The 22,945-nt window shown below is 47.6% G+C and overlaps 1 protein-coding gene across 2 annotated transcripts in view; it reads right to left on the reverse strand.

Moving 5' to 3' along the window:
* Positions 1-463: 463 nt before the first annotated feature.
* ppp2r5eb (protein phosphatase 2, regulatory subunit B', epsilon isoform b) overlaps positions 464-22,945 on the reverse strand; it is a 37,585-nt gene continuing 15,103 nt past the window's right edge. For both annotated transcript variants that reach the window (XM_076027696.1, XM_076027697.1), the window contains 12 exons: positions 11,735-11,931; positions 10,651-10,752; positions 9,129-9,221; positions 8,896-9,026; positions 7,823-7,882; positions 5,978-6,086; positions 5,619-5,672; positions 4,877-4,927; positions 4,677-4,796; positions 4,458-4,585; positions 3,643-3,744; positions 464-3,392 (listed from right to left, as the gene is read on the reverse strand). In XM_076027696.1, coding sequence (XP_075883811.1) covers positions 3,293-3,392; positions 3,643-3,744; positions 4,458-4,585; positions 4,677-4,796; positions 4,877-4,927; positions 5,619-5,672; positions 5,978-6,086; positions 7,823-7,882; positions 8,896-9,026; positions 9,129-9,221; positions 10,651-10,752; positions 11,735-11,931 — 1,247 coding nt within the window. In that variant the 3' untranslated portion in view covers positions 464-3,292. The remainder of the gene's footprint in view (positions 3,393-3,642; positions 3,745-4,457; positions 4,586-4,676; positions 4,797-4,876; positions 4,928-5,618; positions 5,673-5,977; positions 6,087-7,822; positions 7,883-8,895; positions 9,027-9,128; positions 9,222-10,650; positions 10,753-11,734; positions 11,932-22,945) is intronic.

Below are 22,945 nucleotides of genomic sequence, written 5' to 3' on the forward strand. Positions count from 1 at the left end.
CACCAGGTGACACGCTGCATGAAGGTCAACATGTGCAACATGAACATGGGTTTTGAGGTAGGAAACCAACCCCCCACAGCCGGTCAAGACAGTGCTTCATCTCTCCTTTTGGTTTCATGGTCTCCAGTGTGGACTCTTGATGAAGGGGACGAGGAGACGGGGGCACAGACACCAGAGAGGAATAGAAGGCAATTGTGTTAAAAGTTTGTTATTTGAAGTTGCTTGGTTCTGGGGTTATTAAAGGTCCACAATTCCTAATATTATGAAACTGAATGAAACTTTGAGGACTTGGAAGAACAAATCAGTGCCTCAATAGCCAGCATGGGCCTCCAGTTGTGAGAGGCTTTATTAAAAAGAAACTTTATTTCTATCTGTTTGTTTGTTTGAAGCTATCCTACGAAAAACATAAGCACAAAAACGGCCTCACAGGGATTGAAATCACTTCCTCGAGCAAGTCCCCCCCCTTAATTGTCTTGCAACCGGTTTATTGAACTGAAAATTAACAATTTGGACCTGACTTTGCTTCTGACTGGACAAATCTGCCTGCAAGAGATTGAAGCCAGCAAGCAGAAAACAGCCAGCAACAACCAGGTGACTGATCACCATCTACCTGATAACTATCACGCATGCGGTCAGACTGATCTTTATGAATAATAAAGCACCCCCCTCCACACACACCCCCCACCAACCCAGCAAATAAAGCAGTCCAGCATCTGAGCTTTATCACAAAACAGGTTTTTAATTTAATATCTCTTTATTTTTTAAAATAATTAAACATTTGTATTTCTCCAACCCTTTTTTATCTTTTTGTTTTTTCCTCCATTTTTTAAAATCATATTACATCTGGGCCGCTCTAACGCACACATCAATTCTGCAGAGGGAGGAGGGGGGAGGGGGAGGGGAGGTTCGACTGTCACACTCCTGACAAAGTGGTCTGTTCTGAGCTTTCCCTCCCTCTCTACACCCCCCCCACCCCACCCCATCCCCTAACCCCTCCCCCGCCCCCCTCCCTCCCTCCCCAACTAAAAAACAAAACAAAAAAAAAACAAAAATATATATCCAATGCTCAAAAGAAACGTCATCAAAATATCCAAAAATGAGATAAAAACCAAAGTGGGGGGAGGGGAGGAAGGAAAGGGGGGAGGAGTGGGAGACAGAAAAAAAAGAAAGAAAGAAGCAGACTGAAAGGAGGGGGGGGGGGGGGGGGGGGAGGGGCACTATCATAAATACCAGGAAGTCTTGTTCCATAATACCTCTTTATATACTGGATACTCCTCTCCACAGTTTCCTAAGCAAAAAAAAACAATAGGCTAAATTACTACGAGATACAAGATTATCAGTGTACTGCATTCAATAACAATGTACAGGGTTGTCTCTCTCTCTCTCTCTCGCTCTCTCTCTTTTTGTCGCTGTTGTAATACTGTGAAGTCAACAAGGCGGCGGCGACCCCCGACCCCCTGCCACCCCCTGGTGGACGGGGGTGAAGTGCTCCGATGATGTTTTGGTGCTCCTCTGAAAACTGTTGTTGATTTTGTTTATTTTTGTCGTTTTCTCCTTTTTGTTTTGGAAGTTAAGTCGCCGTCGCGGCCGCAGGGAGGGGGTACCAGTGCCAGACTGATACTACTGGGGTGGCGCAATGTGGAAGGTGAAGAGGGACGTAGGGGATTTGCCATATATTGAAAAGAATAAGAAGTGAAAAAGAAAAAAAAGGGGGGTGGGGGATGCCAAGTGCTGGAAACGGTCCAATTCTGGACGAGGGAGAGAGAGAATGTGGGGGAGGAAGAATTGAGTGCGTTTACCTGCAGATTTTTTTTTTCTTTTTTCGTATTGTTGTTGTTGTTGTTGTTGTTGTTGTTGTTCCCCCACTTTGTAAGAACCTGATTGCAACCATTGAAGCATGAAAGCGTGAAAAACAGCGACTGGGCTGCAGTGCTGACAGAGAATCACCGGCGGTGAAAGAAAAAGAAAAAAAGCTTCACATGAACCAATGAAAAGGTGTCATACATCAGACAGGACAGCACACTTTGATTGGCTGGCTGAACTACACTGTGGGGTGGGGGGTGTGTAACCCATCAGGTTTCCTTTCCACACATCTTCCATGACATTGTTACAATGATACAGATCGTTACACTGTTATTACATCGCTGACGAAATGCAATGACGAGTAGGTAGGAGTCTCGCTTTTTTTTTTTTTTTTTTTGGAAATCGGTATCACTTTTGTTTGACCACTAGATGGAATCAAAGTGAACAAAAGAAAAGAGGAGGAGGAGCCCCAGTGACGCTACGACGAGCAGCTCCGACAGCACAAGTGACGACGAAAAAGGAGAAGAAAAAAAGGATTTTTTTTTTCACGCAGCAGGTCTGAACTCCAAACCAGGGCGTTTCATCATCGCCTTCACATTAAAAGCATGTAACTGGTGAGGTGCGGAAGGTGGCTTTTATTGTGAAGTTTTCTCGACTCCAAAAAAAAAAAAAAAAAATCCAGCATGTAAACGCATTCAAAGTCTCTGTGGCTTTTTTTTTTCTTTTTTGTTCAGTCTTTTCCTGTTTGGGAAACAGGAAGGGGAGGGGGGGGGTCCCTCTGAAGGGAGACTCACTGTTAGAGAGGAAGAGGAGGAGGAGGAGGAAGAAGAGGAGGATGGAACCGAAACGGATGAAGCCGATAACGACGAGAGGGAAAGCAAAGAGGACGACCGGGAAAATAAAAGTAATGTACAAGTGACTGAAGCTGAGTGAGATGAAGGGAAAAAAATCAATCTATCTTCTTTTTTTTTTTTGTTTTCCAAGAGTTTGTTTGTTTCGTGTCCGTCAGTCCAAAAGTTGTTTGTTGTTGTTGTCGTCTCAGTTCCCCTCCCACACAAGTCATTTTCTCATTTTCTGTTTTTTTTCTCTTTCTTTTTTTTTTTTTATTATTATCATTATTATTACTGTTTTTGTTTTCCTGTTTGCAATAATATCAGGGATAAAAGAAAAAAAAATATTTACAGTGCTGTTGAAATAATGAAAACAGACGTGATGAATCTACTGTAAAGTAAGTCGCACAAACACAGGAAAGAAAAACGAAAACGTAAAGGGTGGGAGTGGGGGGAGGGGGTGAGGTGGTGGTGGTGGGGGGGGTGTTAAGAAAGCAGCCGATGCTTCGCTCCGTCTGAACCCCACAGAGGCTGCAGCCTGGTTTCAGGAGGGGGATTCGCTCAGAGCTCTGGGACAGACATGGCTGATGGGGGGGTACAGGGGTGAGGGGTGGGGGACAGGAGGGGGGGCGGGGGGGGGGAGCGCGGCGCTCTCTTCGTTAAATGGGGATGATCCCGTCGTTCATAAGGCCCCGCTTGAGCTCCAGGTCCTCCAGCTTCTTCCACAGCTCCTCGCGCTCCTTCTCCTTCTTCTTCTCACTGCAGAGAGAGAGAGAGCGAGAGGGAGGGAGGGAGAGAGAGAGATACAGAGAGAGACACACAGACAGAGAGGGAGGCAGGGAGAGAGAGAGAGAGGGGAGACACAAGCAGCGAGAGTTGATTTTAGTTTCTTTCACTTCAGAAAAACTGGCGGATAAAACAGGCCATAGGTGTCAAACTCTGGCCCGCAGGCCAAATTTGGTCCGCAGTGTTCATTATATTTGGTCCGCCAGGCAACTAATCCTCTTACCGCTGGCGGTCCGACTTGTAAGTGGCCGTGAGTTCGTCGAATAAGGTACTGTTCATCTCCATGAAGGCCTTCAGCACGTTGTAGACCAGCGCCACGATGGCCCTGCAGGGGGCAATCACACACACTGTCAGAGCACTGGAGCCTCTAGTGGGGTCAAACGCGACCCGTGAAGTTTGTCAGCTCATGGAAGCATCTGCAGACGTCTGTGTTTCGCCGGAGTCGAACCGTCCTGTGTCAAAATGTGCGCTGGCGTAGAACTATCTCGGTTTCTAGCATCGTCTTTAACTTTGAACCATCTGTGTTTCAGACACGAGGCTACGGGCATCATAACGCCTTTGAGAACAGGCTATGAAAGCAAGAGAAAGAAATTATACACAAAGGAGATTTTTATTGAGGTTTTAAGTTCAAGTTTTAAGTTCAGATTTTGTGAATAAAGTCAAAATTTCGGGGGAAACATTTTTGTAAAAAAAAGACAAAATCTGCTGAATAAAGTCGACGGAAACAACGTTGAAATTGGTGAGTAGATTGGGTGGAGGGTGGATGAACCCACAGTTGAAAGTAAAGTGCTGAAAACAGGTGCATCCCACCAGGTGCACTTTGAGTTCACTTCCTGTTGACATTGATTGCAAAAATTTGGATTTTATTCACATAATTTCGTCCTTTTTACTTCAAAATGTATTCTCAAAATTTCGACTCTCACCTCGAAATTTCAACTTTATTCTCAAACTGGAAACAGTTTGAAAATAAAAGCAACTGAGAACCACTGACTGAAACAACGCGAGTTGGGCCCGGGGCACTCGGGCAGCGACACTCACGGGTTCCAGTGCTCTTTGGAGATCCTGTACAGGCTGGCGAACATGATGGGCAGGATGACGCTGGAGTTCTCCTCGATCAGACTCATGATGTACTCGTTGTTCCAGTAGTATAGAGCTCGCTCCGCCACCTGGGGACCACCACACGTCAAAATCCAGGGTGTGATTTTGGGGGGGGGGGGCAGCTCCTGGTGAGGGTTCGGCGGTGTGGGGGTCACTGACCTGGAAGTGTGGGCTGGACACGCATCTGGAGATCTGTTTGAAGAGCGGCTCCTGGATCTTGACGAACTGCGTGGGCTCGATCACGTCCAGGATCTCCTCCAGCTCCCCGAGAAACATCACCTGAGCGGCCACAAGGGGGACAAGGAGAGGAGGGTCAGGACCGAGTGAGCCAGCGAGCGGCCGCAAACAAGGAGACGCACCTCTTTTTGACTGCAGGTTTTGGGCCAGAACTTCAATAGGCCTCTGATAACCTGAGGAGGAGGAGGAGGAGGGGAAGGGGGAGGAGGAAGAGACGACGCAAGAGTTCATTCAATGTTTCCCTCAATTGTTCATTCAATCACTGCTGCTGCTGCTTCATGGTAGGACATCATTCCATGAAACTACATTTCTGACCACAGTCAGGCGCACTCTGCACTGTTTCTGAATGACCTGCCACTGAACCACTGGCTGTGATGACAGCAGCTGGGCTCAGAGGATCTGCTGCTACAATAGAAAGCAGGCTGATCCAAGATGCACAGCGGCAGTCAACAGTTTGGACTCAACCCTGTGAACTGAATGTCTTTTCTTTCATTCTCATGATGACTGTTGACGTTGCACTTTCTGACCGAAGGCCTACAAACTACATATGAGCAGGAATGAATTACGTAGGAAACAATAAAAGTGTCAAATAACTCGAAAGACCTTTTATATTGAAATTCTTTCAGAAAAAGCATGTTTAGAGTTATTGAACATAATTACAGATATCTTGCTCATATACAGTATTTGATGTCTTCAGTATCTATCTGCTATGTAGAAAGTTGTAAAAATGAAAAAAATAAATAAATAAATAAATTGCATGATAAGGTGTGTCCAAACTTTTGACTGGAGTGCGCATTTGTATTTTTACTATTAGAAAAAAAAAAGAGGTTTCCCAGTTTTAACCAAATGCGGGGTGACACTTACCGGTTCTGTTAATGTTGGGTCTTTCTCTAGGAACTGTACAATGCAATACGCCAACTGTGGAAGAAGATACAGGTATAGGTGAGAACACAAGCTCGGGACAGAAGAAGCTAAAGGTCAAGAAGGGCTTTCCATCTTTGAACCCGCTTGCGGGACTCTGCTTTATTTTATTTCTTTATTTCTTTGTAATCAATATAATCTCCATCGCCAATCTCCAGTCTACCGTATTGTTGCTGCAATTATGCTATTAGTTTTATTCTGGAGGGATTCTCCAAGTATTTTACAGACAGATTTCCCTTCTTTTTTTCTTTCATTTATTTTAAAGGAACTCAACATGAAAAACACACACGGCCACAACTCACCTGTGCGTGGAAGAGGGACAGACTCCTGACAGAGTGGAGGGGCAGCAACACTTTGACCAGAAACTGTTTATGCTCCGCTTTCAGCGGCAGAGCGAAACCATTGATTATGCTGAGGAGGGGGTCGGGGGGATAAAAAGAAAAACACATCCATTAAACATGAACACATTCAAGAGATTGACTGTGAGTCGGCGAGAGCGAGAGGAGGATCAATGAGTGGCGGAGAAACACGCTGTTGTCTGGCTGGAGGAATCACAGAGAGTTTCAGTCGGAGGAAAAAACCCCCATGATGCATATCTGCTGTCCAATTAGCCCAACGACTGATCTAATTGGACCAATCATTTGCTGCTGAGCATCAATTCTGAATCTATTGGGTGAGGCGACCCTGAAGGGAACAGCCACACCAGAGGGTTTGCTGGCATTCATTTTTGCATTCATAGGCACTGGCTAATTAAAGGTCAAAGTCCAACCGATTGTCAAATTCCAAAACATGTCAGATTAATGATTGGTATTTGAGCCCCAGTCTCCCGAAGGAGCCGCCAGCGGTATCACTGGGCCATCCCAACTCTCAAGTCCCCGCCTCCACGCCCAGACTTCACTGATTACAAACTATTTTTAAATCTATAACTGGGCTGAGGTTCGAACCCTCGACCTCCCAGTGTCAAGGCGGAATGTCCACCACGACTGGAGTGTCCAGGTTTGGGTGCACAGGCCACCGTAGTTCACTGGCAAGCTCGGGAGAGGGTAAGAGAGTGAAAGACGTTGCAATCTACAATGTAACCACTTGATGTCACTGTTTCTTCATCAGAATCTCCAAGTATTAATTACACAGTTAATCTTTACGAAGGATTTTTTCATGTAGTGCATTATGACGTAAATCTACGAGGTGTTCCCCCCATCACTGCAAGTCCACCATGCAGAATCTGATCTGAACTTTAGAACTTAGAAACTAGTCTATTAAGACACACACACACACACACACACACACACACACACACACACACACACACACACACACACACACACACACACACACACACACACACACACACACACACACACACACACACACACACACACACACACACACACACACGTTTGTTTGGGGGGTTTTTTTCTTCTCAAAAGAATGAGCAAAATCTGGCCTCATTTGGAAGAAGTGGCCGTACAACTGTAGACACAATGATGACAAACTGTCTCTGAGTTGAATATGGATTGAAAAGCCAGTGAGGAATAAAGAGAATTCATTTATCTCCAGCAGACGAGTGCAACGTCTGCTGGCAGAGACTCCTCATCGAGTTTGGATGGAGTGCAGTCGCTCAGTACGAGTTTTTTTTTTACCCATTCATGACACGGATCTCCAGTTCTACACGACCGTGAGCGTAAAGTCAAGCCCACAGGGCAGAGAAGAGAAGAGAAGAGAAGAGAAGAGAAGAGAAGAGAAGAGGAGAGGAGAGGAGAGGAAAGGAGAGAAGGGAAGAGAGGAGAAGAGGAGAGAAGAGAAGAGAAGATGACAGGAGAGGAGAGGACAAGAGAAGAGGAGAGGGGAGGAGAGGAGAAGAGAAGAGAGAAGAGGAGACAAGGGAAGGGGAGAGAAGGGAAAAGAGGAGGATAGGAGAGAAGAGAAGAGGAGAGGGGAGCAGAAGAGAAGAGGAGAGGAGAGAAGAGATAAGGAGAGGGGAGAAGAGGGGAGGAGAGGAGATGGGAGGCAAGGAGAGTGGAGGAGAGAAGAGGAGAGGGGAGGGGAGGGGAGCAGAGGAGAGGAGAGCAGAGCAGAGGAGAGGAGAGGGGAGCAGAGGAGAGGGGAGCAGAGGAGAGGAGAGGGGATAGAGGGCGGCCTTGACGTACCTCCCCAGGATCTCCAGCAGCTCAGCCACCCCGTTGAAGTGCTCCGTCTCATAAACAAAACTGCAGAGCGAGAAGAGCAGAGGTTAAAAACAAAGAAGAAAAATGTGCGTATACACACACACACACACACACACGCACGCACGCACGCACACACACGCACACGCGCGCACACGCGCGGCGTGGAGATGAAGTGCACGCTGGCTGACAGAACAATGAGACGTGTGGAATTCAGGATGCAGAGGCGAGAGACTTTCTCCTCTGGAGAGCCAGTACAACATTCTCAACCTGACTGTTTATCAGCTGGCGCCCCAACGCAGATGAATGGTGGCACCAGCTGCTGCATGGCCAAGAGGATTGAATCTGCAGACGCTCTGGCATGGCGTTAAACCAACGCTCAGCGACAATAAACCCAGACAAACACTGCGATCACGGAGTCCCATCCCTCAGTTCCAGCGGCTCCCTCGGCCGCCAGGCAAAGCAGCCGAGCGCCGGTAGGTCAACGCAGATGTGACGTCAACTGCTGGTTCACGCAACCAGATTTTCCTTCTTTTGCACTATTCCCAGTTATCCACAGTTGAAAGTAAACTGCTGAAAACAGAAGTTCTCCACTAGACTTACTCCATATTTTGAATTACTTCACGTTGATATGAATTGCAAAATTTCTATTTTATTCACGGAATTTTGTCTTTTTAACGTCAACTTTATTCTCGAATTGGAAACTTTAAAAAAAAAAAGAAAAAGAAATTCTATCTTAATTATTTCTCCTCTTGTGGCCCTCATCCTTTTCCGTACCATTGAGTCGACATCTCTTTCAGGATAAAAGCCTTTCACACGCATCCGGAGCAAGCAGAACAGTTTAGTTGTTTTTTCATCTTCTTAATAATCAACTAGAAATCATTCTTTCAAGTTCTTTCTTTTTTTTTTTTTACCACATAAATATTCATGAAAATATTTCATATTGACACAAATTTTTTTTTAAGTGAGTCCAAAAACGTCTCTCTACCTCTACTGCCTTCAAACTGGCTCACGGCAAAATAATCACAACGAGAGAAGAAGCAGAAGCATCCACCCACCGTAGAAAAATATTATTGATCTGTTTTCGTATAAAAGCCCTCAGCCCCAGGAATTTGCCGTAGATTCTATGCAAGACTGTCTTCAGGTAGTCTCTCTCCCGGGGGTCCTCGCTGTCGAACAGCTCCAGGAGCTGAGAGGAGGAACAGCCACATTCAGCGTCAGAGTCACAGAGTCACAAAAAGAAATCAGAAATCACAGCTGGACTGGAGGTGTGGATGGGGAACGCACTCACCTGTAGGACAAACTTCTGGTCTATGTACTTTTTGGCAATGCTGGGCTGGAATTCCTGACTCTCCAAGAAGCGGATGAAGAACTCGTATACCAACTGCGGGGAGAGGAGAGGAGGAGGAGGCGAGTGAGATCACAATCCATCAGCTTCACTCACCGTCTGACCGTCTGGTCGGCCGAGTGGCGTGGAGAAAGACTCTGCGCCCACTTTTGCATTGGTTCGGCTTTTGCCGACGCTTTGCAGCTTAAATGTGTTCAGACACAAACTACAGACTAGGCGTCAAACTCCCTATTTTACAACAACGAGCTGACTGAAATTTCCAAGAGAGACAAGAGTGACGTGTTGCTCAGCCCCTTCGTCTGACCCCGCTAGCACCGGGACGGGACAGGACTGGACTGAAGGGGTCGGGTCCGACAGGTCAAAGGTCACAGACGGGGGACAGTCTAGGGTGCAGTAATAATAAGAAGAATCATGTTGTTTTTAAAAAGTTGAGGAGTGTCAGGGGTGAGGGGGGCGGGGTCTAAGGGTGCGACTGACCGGGCGGGGGCGGGGGTGAGGGGGGCGGGGGAGGGGCGGAGACAAAGAGGGAAAAAAGGAAAAACAGGAAGAAAAAAAAAAGAAAGGTTTTACCAGGAAGCTTCTCCTTGAGATTTGCATCTCATTTCTAAAGGAGTCCTGGGCAGCAGGCACACAGAGAAGGAGGGGAGGTGAGAGAGCAGAGAGCCTGGCTCTAGACATGGACCCCGCCCCGCCCCCCCCCTGCCCCGCCCCCTGCCCCGCCCTCACACCAGCAGCTACAAGCAGCAGCCCAGTGACAACGGCTGCCTTCCCATCACCCCCAGGATTGCGCAAACAGCGAAATATGGCAATAAAAATAAAAAAAACTCTTAAAGGAAACAACTCAACCTGTCCAGTATGGCTGAAAGGTTTCGACGCTCTCATCAGGTGGTTTTTCACACGGATCCATATGGGGAGGTACGTCAGCAAAGTGTCATGGAAACACTTCTTTTTTTTTTTTTTTTTTTTTTTTTCTTTTCCTTCCTTATTTAACGTGACCAGCTCACTTCAAACAGCTGCTCCAAAGAGCAAAATGTTCTGCACCTCCGTCCTCCTCACAGTGGGGTCTCGCCGGACCAGACTTGAGGAGAATTACGGCGGATGCGCTTCAATGGAAATCACCTGCAAATCGCAAATTGTACTTTGTTGAAGTTTATTCTTTGCGGGAAAAAACTGTGATGGAAACGCCGCCAGCGTGGGAGGTGTCACGTGGGCTGTGGGGTCCTTTCAACGCGTGTTCATGCACAGCTTTGACAAGGTCTGACTTCTGAACCTCGGCACTGTCGCCTGCTTTGCACCTCGACAACTGCGGCCGACCGAGTGAGCTTAGGTCTTGTTCGCTCAGTCAAACTGTTAACTGCTTTCGTGATGAAAAAACCAAAATCGAAAGAAAAAAAAGAAAGAAAAAAGAAAGAAAAGCGGAAGAAAAGAAGGAGAGACTTCCTGTCGGAGCGGCGAGCCTTCCTACCTGTAAGTGGGGCCAGGAGGCCTCGAGCGTGGGCTCGTCTTCCTCGGGGTCAAACTCGTTACTGTCACTGGGTGGAAGGGTCCGGAATATGTTGTGAGACACCTGCAACGCAACACAGAGGTCAGTCAGTCAGCCAGTCAGTCAGTCAATCAGTCAGTCAGTCAGCTCCACAGGGCCAACAGGACGGACACAGAGGAGTTCTGATGTTCTGATGGCTGTTTGGTTGCATTTCCTCTCCTCATCCCGCTGTGCTTTGCTCGTCTCACTCCTCCCTGGCCCCGCCCTCTTCCTTGCCCCCCCCCCTCCCCCAACTACACTGTATACACTTTCCTTTGGGTGGGCTCACTGCTCATTATCGTGAGACACAACACATCAAAACTTGACCAGAGCTGAAATTAAAGGATTAAAATCTAAATCCCCCCTTCTTCTTCTTCTTCTTTTTTTTTTTTTTAACTTCAGGGGCTTCCAATACACTCGGCACTGGATTAGTTCCACTGTCATTATGGGATGGCGTTTGCTTGGGTTAAAATACCTTTCAGCAATCTATGGCATTTTCACTGCATACAATGGTTTGACCCAAACACAAACCTGTGGTTAATGCTGTTTTTTTTTTCACGTGTTTTCTAATTTTCACCTTTTGGAGGGTGTGGACCAGGCGTGGGCAAACTACGGTCCGGGGGCCATACGCGGCCCGTTAAACTTTTTAATCCAGGCAACTTTGCTTTGGCTCATTTTCACTTGACATTCAAGCATAATCATTTCGACATATTCCATGATAGATTTTTCCTCCGATTGCGATGCGATGCTGCTCTGAGCGAACCATAGACCAACAGGACCACAAACACGTCTCTGCTATATCATCTCCCTTTTGACTCCGAGTAGTGAGTGAGTTCAGGAGCGCAGCCATTACGCCGAGGTGTCAGCGTGCCCTGTTTGTGTCTCCACTGAACAAACGTCTCAGTCAGACAAACGGTTGGGGGGAAAAAGAAGGAAAAAAAAAAAAAAAAAACGACTGCGAGAGACAGCGACAATCTCAAAAGCACAACCACCCCTCCCCCCAACCCCGAAGCCCCGCCCCTCTCACCATTTTGACGACCTCTGGGTAGGCCTGCTCTGTCAGGTAGCCCCGGCTGACGGTCACGTAGTCCACCAGCTCGTTGAGCGTGGAGCGCTTGTACTCCTTCATCTTGAGGTCCGACAGCGTGTCCATAAAGTCAAAGACAGTACAGCACTGCTGCAGCTTCTTCAGGAACAGCTCCGGCTGCTCCGGCGCTGGCACCTCTGCCGCCACAAGGCCGAGGAGGAGAGGAGGAGAGGTGAGGAGTAGAGAAGAGGAGAGGAAGAGGAGAGGAAGAGGAGAGAAGAGGAGGCGAGGAGTAGAGAAGAGGAGGAGAGGAAGAGAGAACGGAGAAACGGTTAGAAAACTTTGCAACTGAGTTCAACAGATTGCAAATGTGTTCAGATGGACTAAAAAAAACAACAACAACAACAACAACCAGAAGCATCACGTTTTTTAAAAAAAAAAAAAAAGAGAGAGAGAGAGAGAGACAAAGAAAGAAAGACTCAGTACTAAGCCGACTGCTGAAGGGATCATTTCCCCCTCGACGACGACAATCAACCTGGGAGAGTCTATTGCAGCGGCGACGCGCGGAGGCAGACGTCGCATCACTCACACTGACATTCACACCACCACACAGTCATCATCTCATCTGCATGTCTGCTGGTGGAAGCCCACTCACGCCGATATTCTGCAACAATAAATAGCGAGTGAGCGGAAGAAAGAGGCCGTCCTGGGATATAAAAAGAAAAAAGAAGAAGGCGAGTGGAGGACAAGAGGAGGGAGGAGGGCAACTCGGGTTCAGGGCTTTGCTGACGGATCTTTCTGATGGTGCCGTTGGACCGAATCAGCAGCTCGCTGCATATTTGGCAAGTCATTGTGTATTCTCTTTAATAGATGTTCTGTTCAACAGCAGCGACAGGTTTGCACAGGAAGCTCAACGTTTGGTTCTTCCTGCAGCTGCGAGGTCTGCGTGTTCCGTGCAAACTGGCAGCGCGAAAAAAGCAAAAAGCCACAGAAAGAAAGCGAAAAGGAAGCGACGCATCACGATCTTCGATACTGAAATTGCGGCTGTGTGTGTGTGTGTGTGTGAGTGTGTGCGCGCGCGCGCGTGCGCGTTTTAGGGCATTTAAACGCTGCAGAGGAAGATCAAAGGGATGCTCCGGCTGCGTGCCGCAGGTGAAGGAGTCAGTTTCCTGCATTCTGGCTTTTTTTTCTTCTCTCTCTTTCTTTCTTTTTTTTTTTTTTCACAGTTGTCAGTGATTTCAGCAAACTTGGCCGAGGAAGAGCGCAGCGGGCTCGTTATCCGGCGGAGCGCGGCAACGCTTTTACCAGAAAGGTGGCGCGAGTCGACAGGTTCTCCTCATTTCTGGTGAGGAGGCGACGGAGCAGGTGGGAGGAGGAAGAGGTCGCGCAGAGTTCACATCCGCAGGGGTGGAGAGAGAGAGAGAGAGAGAGAGAGAGAGAGAGAGAGAGAGAGAGAGAGAGAGAGAGAGACGTCTTCCCCCCCCCCCCCCCTCTGAATCCCCAAAAGCGATCCCAGCGGGAGCAGCGGGCCGTCATTATGTAAGAGATAAGCTGCTCTGCAGGCAACTCACCACTGGACCTGAACACTGTCTCTGACAACTCACACTGACGGGGAGGAAACCTTGGACAATCACACTCAATTATATTGAATAGTATGTAGCATATAGGTATGTATGTGCAATGTATGTATACATGTATGTATGCATATACAGTAATATATATATATACAGACATATACAGTCTGTACACACACGCACGCACGCACGCACGCACGCACGCACGCACGCACGCACGCACGCACACGCACACGCACACGCACACGCACACGCACACGCACACACACACACACACACACACACGCGATTGCTGGACATTAGCAGAGTACAATGACTTTGCTGTGTGATTGTCAGACCAGTAACCAGACCAGTAACCAGACCAGTGATCAGTGACCAGTGGTTCATCAGACCTCCATCAACTCCATGAGAAGTTAATGACACAGCTGCACAATACCAACGGCACTGGGGATCGACCAGAACAACGCATCTTGATCAATTCTTTCTGGTTAATACACCAGTATGCAGGAGCTCTTTCATCGCCCACATATAATTATTGATCTTACCAAGGAACGTTCACATTTGTTAACTTGCATTTTTTTTAAAAAAAAAAAAGGGTGCCGCCGCGGGGCAGAACAGCACAGCAGAACATGAACAGCCTGTCCCAAAAAATGCACGTGAGGCGAATGGGGAACTCTTCATTGGGCCGGAGGAGCGAATGAGTGTGAATTCACTCCGACCCACAGACAGCTGGGAAAGGCTCCAGAAACCCCCGTGATTCCGAGTGCACGACCGGCAGCAATAGAAAAAGACGACATGCTCGATTCTCTGACTTCTCAGAGAAGCCCAGAGTTGGCTTATCATTTAAGCTCCGCCCACCAATAGCCTGCAGAAATTAGAAATAAGGTAATAATACACTACGGTTTTAGTTACCTCCGCAGGCTAACTGCATTTATGGGTCCATCAAATTACATCTCAGAACTCAATTCTCGTGACACAGTTTGACTTTGGTCTGATGCAAATACATCATCGTTACCAGTTCAGTGTCGAATATTCTGCTCACTGAGCTCAGAGTCAACTAAACTAGTAGGAGGCGGCCAGGGAAGACTGGAGAAAAAAAGCTAACGCCGATTAGCATTCGTCAACCTGAAGTTGATTCCGTTCGCCAGCTAATTGAAACATTTGCTTTAACAATGCTTTTTAATTTCCATCTTTTTGAAGAGACTTTAAAAGGTAAATTAAACACTCAGACTAAATGTGTGAGTCTCAGATGAGATTTACTGTGCGTATGAATTAAATCTAGTTTAATATTTCAATCAGCTCTTAATTTTACCGTCAAACAGCATTTGGATTTTATTTGTTTGTTGACGAAAGCTCAGCTGGTTAGAGGAGGCGTCGCAATCCTCGAAATCCTTTCCAACCACTGGATGAAAAGCTTGGCCTCCTGCCCGGAAATAGAACGACTCTGAGCAACTCTCAAGCCAGACACCTATGTGACTGGCAGCAGTCCTGGAGGCTCTAATCCCTGTCTCACGAACTCACAGACCAATCACAGTCAGTCTTAATGAACCTGTCGAGAGGAAAACCCTGTCTCATAGATGTGGTGGACGGAGCCACCTGGTTGACCCGCCACCAAGATGAAAGCTTCAAAATGATCACTCACTGCTCCGAACATGAAAAAAAAAAGGGCGCCGCCCAGAATATTAAGATGTCTGCAGAGGAGAGGAGACAACTTCCTCGCAGGCATCTGCAGAGTCCTCCCTGCTCTCGTTTTGAATTCATGGGAGGGACAAAAATACCAAGGAGAAGGTTGCACCTCCAGTTGGGGCACCAGTGAAGAATCGTTAGAGGAGTCATCCTAATGTGAGATTGTGTTTACGACACAACTCTTTCTGCCCTTGTGTCACTCAATGGTACTGCAGCTTAACTTAAAAAAAGATTTTGACACGACGAACCAAATCTTTGAGGGCACCTGCGCCTCCTGCGTGAGTCGTGGCTTCTGGACATGCGTGCGGTTTAGAGAGTGATGACGAATAATTTGCACGAAACGAATCTTTGACGCTTACAGTATTGCCACTTGAAAGCGACGCGATTGGCTGCGAATTAAAAGACGGGTTGCCTTTACGCAATTATCATCGTACGGGATTACCATACAGAAGGAGCTCGGGAAGCAGCGGTTGCCTGCGTCTGTCGATGTCGAACAAACGCTGAGGTTGGTGGAGCAGCACCGGGCCGAACGATCGGACGATGAAACACTCTGCAAAGTTCACAACGTCTGACAGTAGAGTCAAAGCAACCCCGGTACTTTCTGGCACAGCGGTCGAAAGGCGTGCGCGCCTCTTGGGAGTGTGTACACAACAGTGGCTCTCAGCCGGCTGTAGTTCATTACAGTAATTACAGGCGGCAGGATTCAGGCTAGACATGGGGAGCCTGCACCTCTGCCACTGTGGGAGCATGTGAACGGCCTAAAGGAAGTTATTAATAGACGGATAATCACACAGGACACGCTAATCCCGACGCGGAGACACACAGAGCACAGAGCAGCGGGCCTGGAGTGGCGCTGAGGGAGCAGAGGGATGGACGCGCTCGGCTGGCGATGGACCGTCAAACACGTGTGCAACCTGCGAGGCTGCACATTTGGCCAAACGCCCCCTTCGTATTAAAGGAAGGGCTTCCTCCTGGTGGCGGTGCAAGATGGCAGCCCGAGCCTCGTTCTGTGCATATTGTCGTACACATGAGAACTGCTCTAAGGGTAGGAAAACACAGTGGCTTTTATTGTACTGTGAGTACACTTTTCATGTCATGTATTTATGGGCAGTATGTTGAGCTTTTATCAATATAAAAATCAGAAATCCAGCCAAATTTGTCCTTTAAAATAATAATTTTTTTTTTTTTTTTTTTTTTCCTCTTCCCTGGATTAGACAATGCTTGTTGTAGATTAATGTAAATCTCCGTCTACACCCGATATCTTACGGCCTGGTTCCCCTTCGGTGAGCGACTGTAAAAGCCGTTTCAGGATTGAAGGGCAAAGAGGAGTCAAACATTCAGAGATCAAAGCGCGCATGATTAGCCAAAGTGAAAAATGACCTCACTTCCTCAGGTAGCGGTGAAAATACCGTTTGTAGCATCGTCTGTGTGATTCATTCAAAATGCTGTGGAATCCCCCCTTCTTAATGTCACTATGACGCGCTGGACAGGACCAATTCATCCTAAGACCTAAAGCAAAGCCATTACGTTTTAAGTACCCATATCATTTGGGACATTTACTTTCACCAGCCATCTTTATCCCCAAATCCAGTTAGCTGGTACAAATGTGATCCGTTTCTTAATCCAGCCGCAGCAGTGGCAGACAGAGGACGGAGTTTTTTTTTTTTTTTTTTTTTTTTTTTTTTCCCCCCATTGCTAAGCCAGACACGGTTGCCACAGACAGAAGTTGTAAAGCGAGTCAAACCATGGCCAGACACAGGACAAGAGCCGGCTGTTCACTTCTCTTTTGTTTTGTAATTTATCTATCACACCATCACACAAACAAATTTATTTAAAAACAAATTACGAGAGACTGCGGCTTCCTCCCGCAGTCCAAAAAGAAACACGTGGGGCGAATTGGGGAATTGTCCGTGAGGCGAGCGTGCGAGCGTGAATGGATGTTCACACACCCTTCTCCAACATCACCCCCAGCTTGTGCAGATAACATAACAACCTATTGCAACGATTACGCCCTCATTTGTGTTAAAGACGTTTAGGTGTGAGCGAGATCCTCGTTTTGCTGCTGGAGGCAACTTTTCCGAGGGTGTTCTGCCTCATCAAGACTCAGCGGTCCAACTTTTGCTTCCACAGATGCCTTTTGTGGCCTCTATCCACCAGACCACACAACCCCGATGAGACCAGCGCCCCCGGCACTGCGGTAGCTCACCTTCTGTTTTTAACCTATAAAACATTGCACGTCAACCCACCGCACAATAACTCCCCTTTGTGCGATACTCCTCTGGTCAAAATGTGGGCGTGTCAGAGCCATACATTGGGGGGGGGGGGGAACCTGATCCCTGCTTAGAACGATCCTTGAACCAATGATTGGCATCTGTGTGACTTCAGCCACGAGTCCTGCTTCCAGTTCAGAGCGGAAGTCTTCTACCCGAACAAGCGGCGCCGAAATGCCAACACCAACAACAAGCGAGAGTCGGTTCCTCCGCGACTTTAAAACGTGGCTGCGGTGACTCACTTCGGCTCGGATCAACAACGGCGGTAGGTTGTGCGGTGCCTCCCGAGACGAGCGTCAGAGATTGGAAATCTCTCCTTTGACATTTTTGAAATTTCTGAAGGCTCCACTGGGCCTCGGGGGAGCTTTGGAATCACGATTCCCGCTGACACAACCAGAGAACAGGCAACGCGCTCCGCAGTTATTACAGACGTCGCACAAAGTGTGCGCGTTGCCTTTAACATATTGTTGCGTGGCCTTTGTCCTGTCCTTGGGAGTCATGCTAAGGACCGGAGAGATATGGATAGTCACATTCACTCAAAATCAATTACTTGCCTGATTTCCATAAACCCCGCGGAGAACTTTCTGACAGTGTGAAAGTTTCGAAGAATTCGCGAGAGAAATCTTTTGGTTCAAACCCAGGACAAAGAGGCTCAGCATGTCTATCTAGAAGTTTCTTTGCACAAGTTTCACTGTAGTACAAACACAAATTTCTCATGTTATCATGTTCGTGCATATACGACTGCTATCGGCATCGCGGTATCAGCTCATCTTTAACGAGTACGAGTCGAGTGCTCAACCACAGTATTGGTACCGACACCCGATACTGGTATCGGTGCGCCCCTACTAACATCGCAGAGTGATTTCATTACAACGAATTCTAACATTCAAACCGCTCGAAACAAGAAATGTTTGGCAAAGTCGGTGGCTCAGTTTTGGAGAAAACATCAAGCGCAGCTACAATAAGGTGGCACGCCATCTCTTATGCTGCGGTCTTCACGTACCTTCCAAAGAGCATCGCTCTGCGTCTGACCTGATCAGGCAGTAATTGAAGTTCCAACAGCTGCGGGCAGCGTCACTGCTCCGTCTCTACGGAGAATGAGACGGGTCTATTTTAAGCGGAGTGAGCCTGCGCAGGCACACGAAAACGCAATAAATCCCATAATTGCCGACTGTCCATTACTAACACGCTTCCATTAAATTTTTTTACATTCAGGCGTCTGGTTTGTGATGACACGTGCTTTAAATTCAACTTCAAGCCTAACTTTTCATTTATTCCATTTATAGCGTGAGTCTGCTGCGCGACCTTCTCCTTCTAGAAAAGCCACTTCCTGTACGAACAGTTGGGAGTGTTAGCTTTGCGGCGGCGTGCGCAGTTGGGAATTGACCTTAAAGGACGGCGACGGAGGTTGACGCGAGGTCACCGAAGTCGAGAAGCTCGTCGTTGCTCATGAGCCCCAAGGAAGTATTTTGAGAAACTTTTACGAGTGCGGAAAGTGCAGTGGAAACACTGATGAGCTTCGGCCTCACCCCGACTTTCTCCTTCCTGCACCGCTGTGTTCTTACCCTCCCGCTTGAGAAGAGATTCTCATCTGGGTTCCCTTGGCAGCGGAAGACAGAAGTCGCTGCTGCTTAATTAATGGTAGAAAAAAGGAAAAAAAAAGGCTTAACTACTCGCGGCTCGGTAAGAGAGAGACCGATTGGACGGTCCGCCACAGGAACTCCTACAACCTCGCCGCTAATTACATAACGCCGTCGACCTATTGAGTGCAGGGTCAGATTGAAAAAGGCTCAGATATGCACCGTACGCCGCGCAAACAAGCGCAGGAAAAAAGCGCGGCCTGCTTCACTTTTGTTTAAGGGAGTGAAAGGTGGGGTGGGAATGGGGCGAGGCGGACAGGAAACAGGGAATTATAGGATGGTTCCTACAGCCGGGACCTTCTAACACAAGTGGAAGTCAAAACATGTAGTTTAAGGCACAGGGAGAAAAAAAAAAAAAATCTTAAACTTGGCTATAGCATGGACCTCAACGCTAGGAAACGCAAACTGAGCACGTCCGGTGAAGCATGAAGAAAACTTCTCGTGAATGGGATAGCAAGTGTACAGCTGGCAGACAGGAACCTTTGCATCGCAGATGCACAAAAACTAAGGGGATGCACAAAGACTTTACTTCACAGGATGGGTAGAGCACGAGTGCTCGAGTTTCAGTCCTCCCCGATAGCAATGCTGAATTCTAGAATTGCTTGGATTTTTTTTCCCGCGCCGTTATTTGAACAACATTCCTCAGCATGTCTCACAGCAGTACAAATACAAATGGCACAAAACTGTCACATGCCTACATATACAACTGGTATCGGCGTCGTGGTATCGGCACTTATTTTACAATGATGAGTAGGGTACTCAATCCCAGTATCGGTACCGATACCCAATACTAGTATCGATGCATCCGTATTAATAACGCCAAGTGATTTCATTAATATGAATTCTAACATTCAAACAGCTCGAAATAAGAAATGTTTTTGCAAAGTCGGTCGTTCAATTTTTGCTCTTGTGCTATTAATTAACCGGCAACCTGTACTCACACTCATCACACTCGTGCATCAATAGCAAACTAGCAAATACGAACGTACACAAATGAGAGGACCAATTTGTGTCGTTCCAAAGAAGGAGGTCTTCAGGGTGTGACGTTACGACAGGCGCTTTGACGGGATTTTGAAATAAACTGACTGGTCTCTTCTTCACACTGCTGTTAATCATTAGCAGAAGTAGCTGCAGAGGTTTCAGTGGAAACGCAAGGCGAGATAGGAAAGCAGGGCGAGGTGTAAGATGAGCAGGTGACATGCTCTTGTCAAACAGTACACACACACATGCGCGCATACACATGCGCGCGCGCGCACACACACACACACACACCGTGCAGGGAAAGCCCCTTGTCATCTAAAAGCAGAGTGTGTGTGTGTGAGAGAGAGAGAGAGAGAGAGAGAGAGAGAGACCGGGCAGGTTTGGGTTTCCACAGATTGACCCCTGGACATGAAGGGCAGTTTGTGGGATGCTATGTGCTAACGCGGAAAAATAGGGAGTGTGTGCGCGTACAGCCGGCAGAGTCTGGCGTAAACACACAACGTGAATGCGTGCGTGACCGGAGCAATGGTGGCAGGACGCGCGAGGCTATATTGATAGAGGATTGCGAGCGTGACCTTTGCCCTCCTAGCCGCTCGCGGCTTTCTAATGATCTTGATGTACCGAGAGGAGCGGCTGCTTGTTTACCTGCCCAGAAAAAGAAGGATTTTGTTTGCAATTCCAGCACCAGGAAGGAAGGAAAGGCAGAAACGGTCGTTTTTTAGCAACGTAATTCAGACTTTGATGCCAGGAGTCAAGTCAAAGGTGGATCTGGACCTATTGTTCTGCATGGAAAAAGCTAAACAATGATCCATTATGTCCACATCCGCTTGCTCAATCACACACGTGCCGAGTTCAACTGAGTAACTTTTAAATTTAATGTCATCATGTCATGGACCAGGTCAGTCAGTGCTTGATATCTATCGGTATCAAGAATAAGTTACCTGAACAACGTAACTGTATTCACATTAGGCAGCGTCCTAAGATTAAATTCATAAAACGGCAGGTGTGGTCACTTGGCCCAGAAGAAGAAACAGATTAAACTTGTGCAATTTAAATCAACTCCATTCCGACTGAAAAAAAAAAAAGGTCGAAATTTCAATTGGATCAGAGGAGGTGCCGTGACTGCATTTTTCATCCAATCAACGTGCATGCGAATGTGTAACGCAACAGCGGTGCCACGGGCACGGATAGAGACGATGCCTTTATTTTGTGTTTTTACTCAAACAGGACATTTCACACCACGCAAACAGCAAGCAAAGGGGTCGATTTGAGCGGCATGTGTAGTTGGCCTGTTAGTTTTCTGAAGAATTTCTGTCGAGGAGCTTAAAAAAAAAAACAACGTTGCTTTCATCGGAAAGAAAAACACAAAAAGGCGCCCGTCGTGTTTCCCCAGTGGAGGAGTTTCCCAGCAGCCACTGCTGTTGGCCCATAAGCTCGTGGGGTTAAACGTTACATAAAGGATTACAGTGGGAGAGGAGATGACAAACGCAGACTGTCAAAACATCTGTTCCGTGCGGACATCAAAAAACGGGGGGGTGGGGGGGGCACTCAACCTAGTAGCGTGCTGTCAGATGACAACAAGGCTCTGATCAGCACAAGCGGACCAGACAGAGACCATCACCGCAAGCGGCCGACCAATCCAACACTGACCGCCACCACAACGACCCACGCGTGTCGGGACGATATGTTTGGATTCGAAGAGTTTCAATCGTTTGTGATCGGATTCATCCACTGCTATTCCACTAAAATACCACTTGATAGAAAAAAAAAAAACCCCAACGCAGTGATTGGCCCAGGGGGCCGCACAGAGTAACCGTGCGGGGTGCACTGCTCATCGGTAGCTTCCTGACAGGTCCAACCAACAGCTGAAGAACATCCTGTGGTTTTGTATTCACAGAAACTGAAGCAGGGCTGATGCCGCGAGCTGATGACGCGAGCACTCACAACTGGAAACGAGCGGCAGCCAGATGCCGCCGTCATCTTTCATTTCGAAAAAGGATGTGTGCACTAAATCACTGTCCCTTCTCCGTTGGGCAACACAATCTTGCGTTAAAAGTTCAAAGGGTCCAACATTGACATTGACCTGTTCCTGGATTGTGGGTTTCTCAACATACTGTACCGACCAGCAGAAAACCATCTCACCCACCTGCCCGACCAATAGACACCTCCATTAGAACAGGGGCATGGTTTATTTGTGGTGCGACAGTGGGTTGCAACCTTCTTCTGAAGGGCCAAAATGACCTGAAAATACGAAACCATTCCACTTCCTCAACATGAGTCAATCATTTATTCTTCCTTACTTTATTTCTCTAATCGTCTTTTCACTCTCCACATATCGTTCACCCCGCCTTTCCCAAACATCTTGAACTATTTCCTCAATTTCTAGGGCTAGTCACCAAAAGAAGACGTACGTCTGCTAATGCGCCGACAAACAATGTCACTTCCTGTTTGAGAGTGTAACACGGGAGTCACAAGTTTAAGCGGCGGCATCACACAGAGCGACACACACTTGCAGCGTACAAGAAGCCCTACGTGCTAATTTCAGCGGGCAGCAGGCGGCCCGGGAGGGTTTGTGTAATGGAAAAAAAAAAACTCAAATATACCTCCAATATATTCTTGACTCAGATGCAAAGAATATATATATATTTTTTTTAAATGTCCCTGCTCCTGTCTCAGGTCTCATGTCGGCTCCCAGGCTGCTGTCAATCATTAACCAGCAGCACTTTCCCCGGGTAAACTTTGCCCCCCCGGCTACTGTAGCCGAGCATATGGCAGGTGGCGGCGCCGACGAGGCTCCAGTGACTTTCCCTCCCTGCGGGCCCGGGGCCGCCATGTCTTAGCACTGCTTGATCAGGAGGTGAGACTGGGGGCGGGAGGGGAGGGGCCCTCAGTGCCTTCCATTTGATATCGACTTGATTAACTCCATGTTGCATTTTGGCAGGTGATACGGACGGGACCTTAAAGTCTTTCTGTGCGAGAATTCCTTTGCACACAACGACACGCGTCGATGTCTTATTTTGGTTTCATTCCACTGGATGGCTCGGGTTGTTCAGTGCGCGC

The sequence above is a fragment of the Nelusetta ayraudi genome, unplaced genomic scaffold (genome assembly GCF_046127955.1).
Source record: "Nelusetta ayraudi isolate G7.1 ecotype Tasmania unplaced genomic scaffold, CSIRO-AGI_Nayr_v1 ptg000021l, whole genome shotgun sequence".
NCBI lineage: Eukaryota > Metazoa > Chordata > Actinopteri > Tetraodontiformes > Monacanthidae > Nelusetta > Nelusetta ayraudi.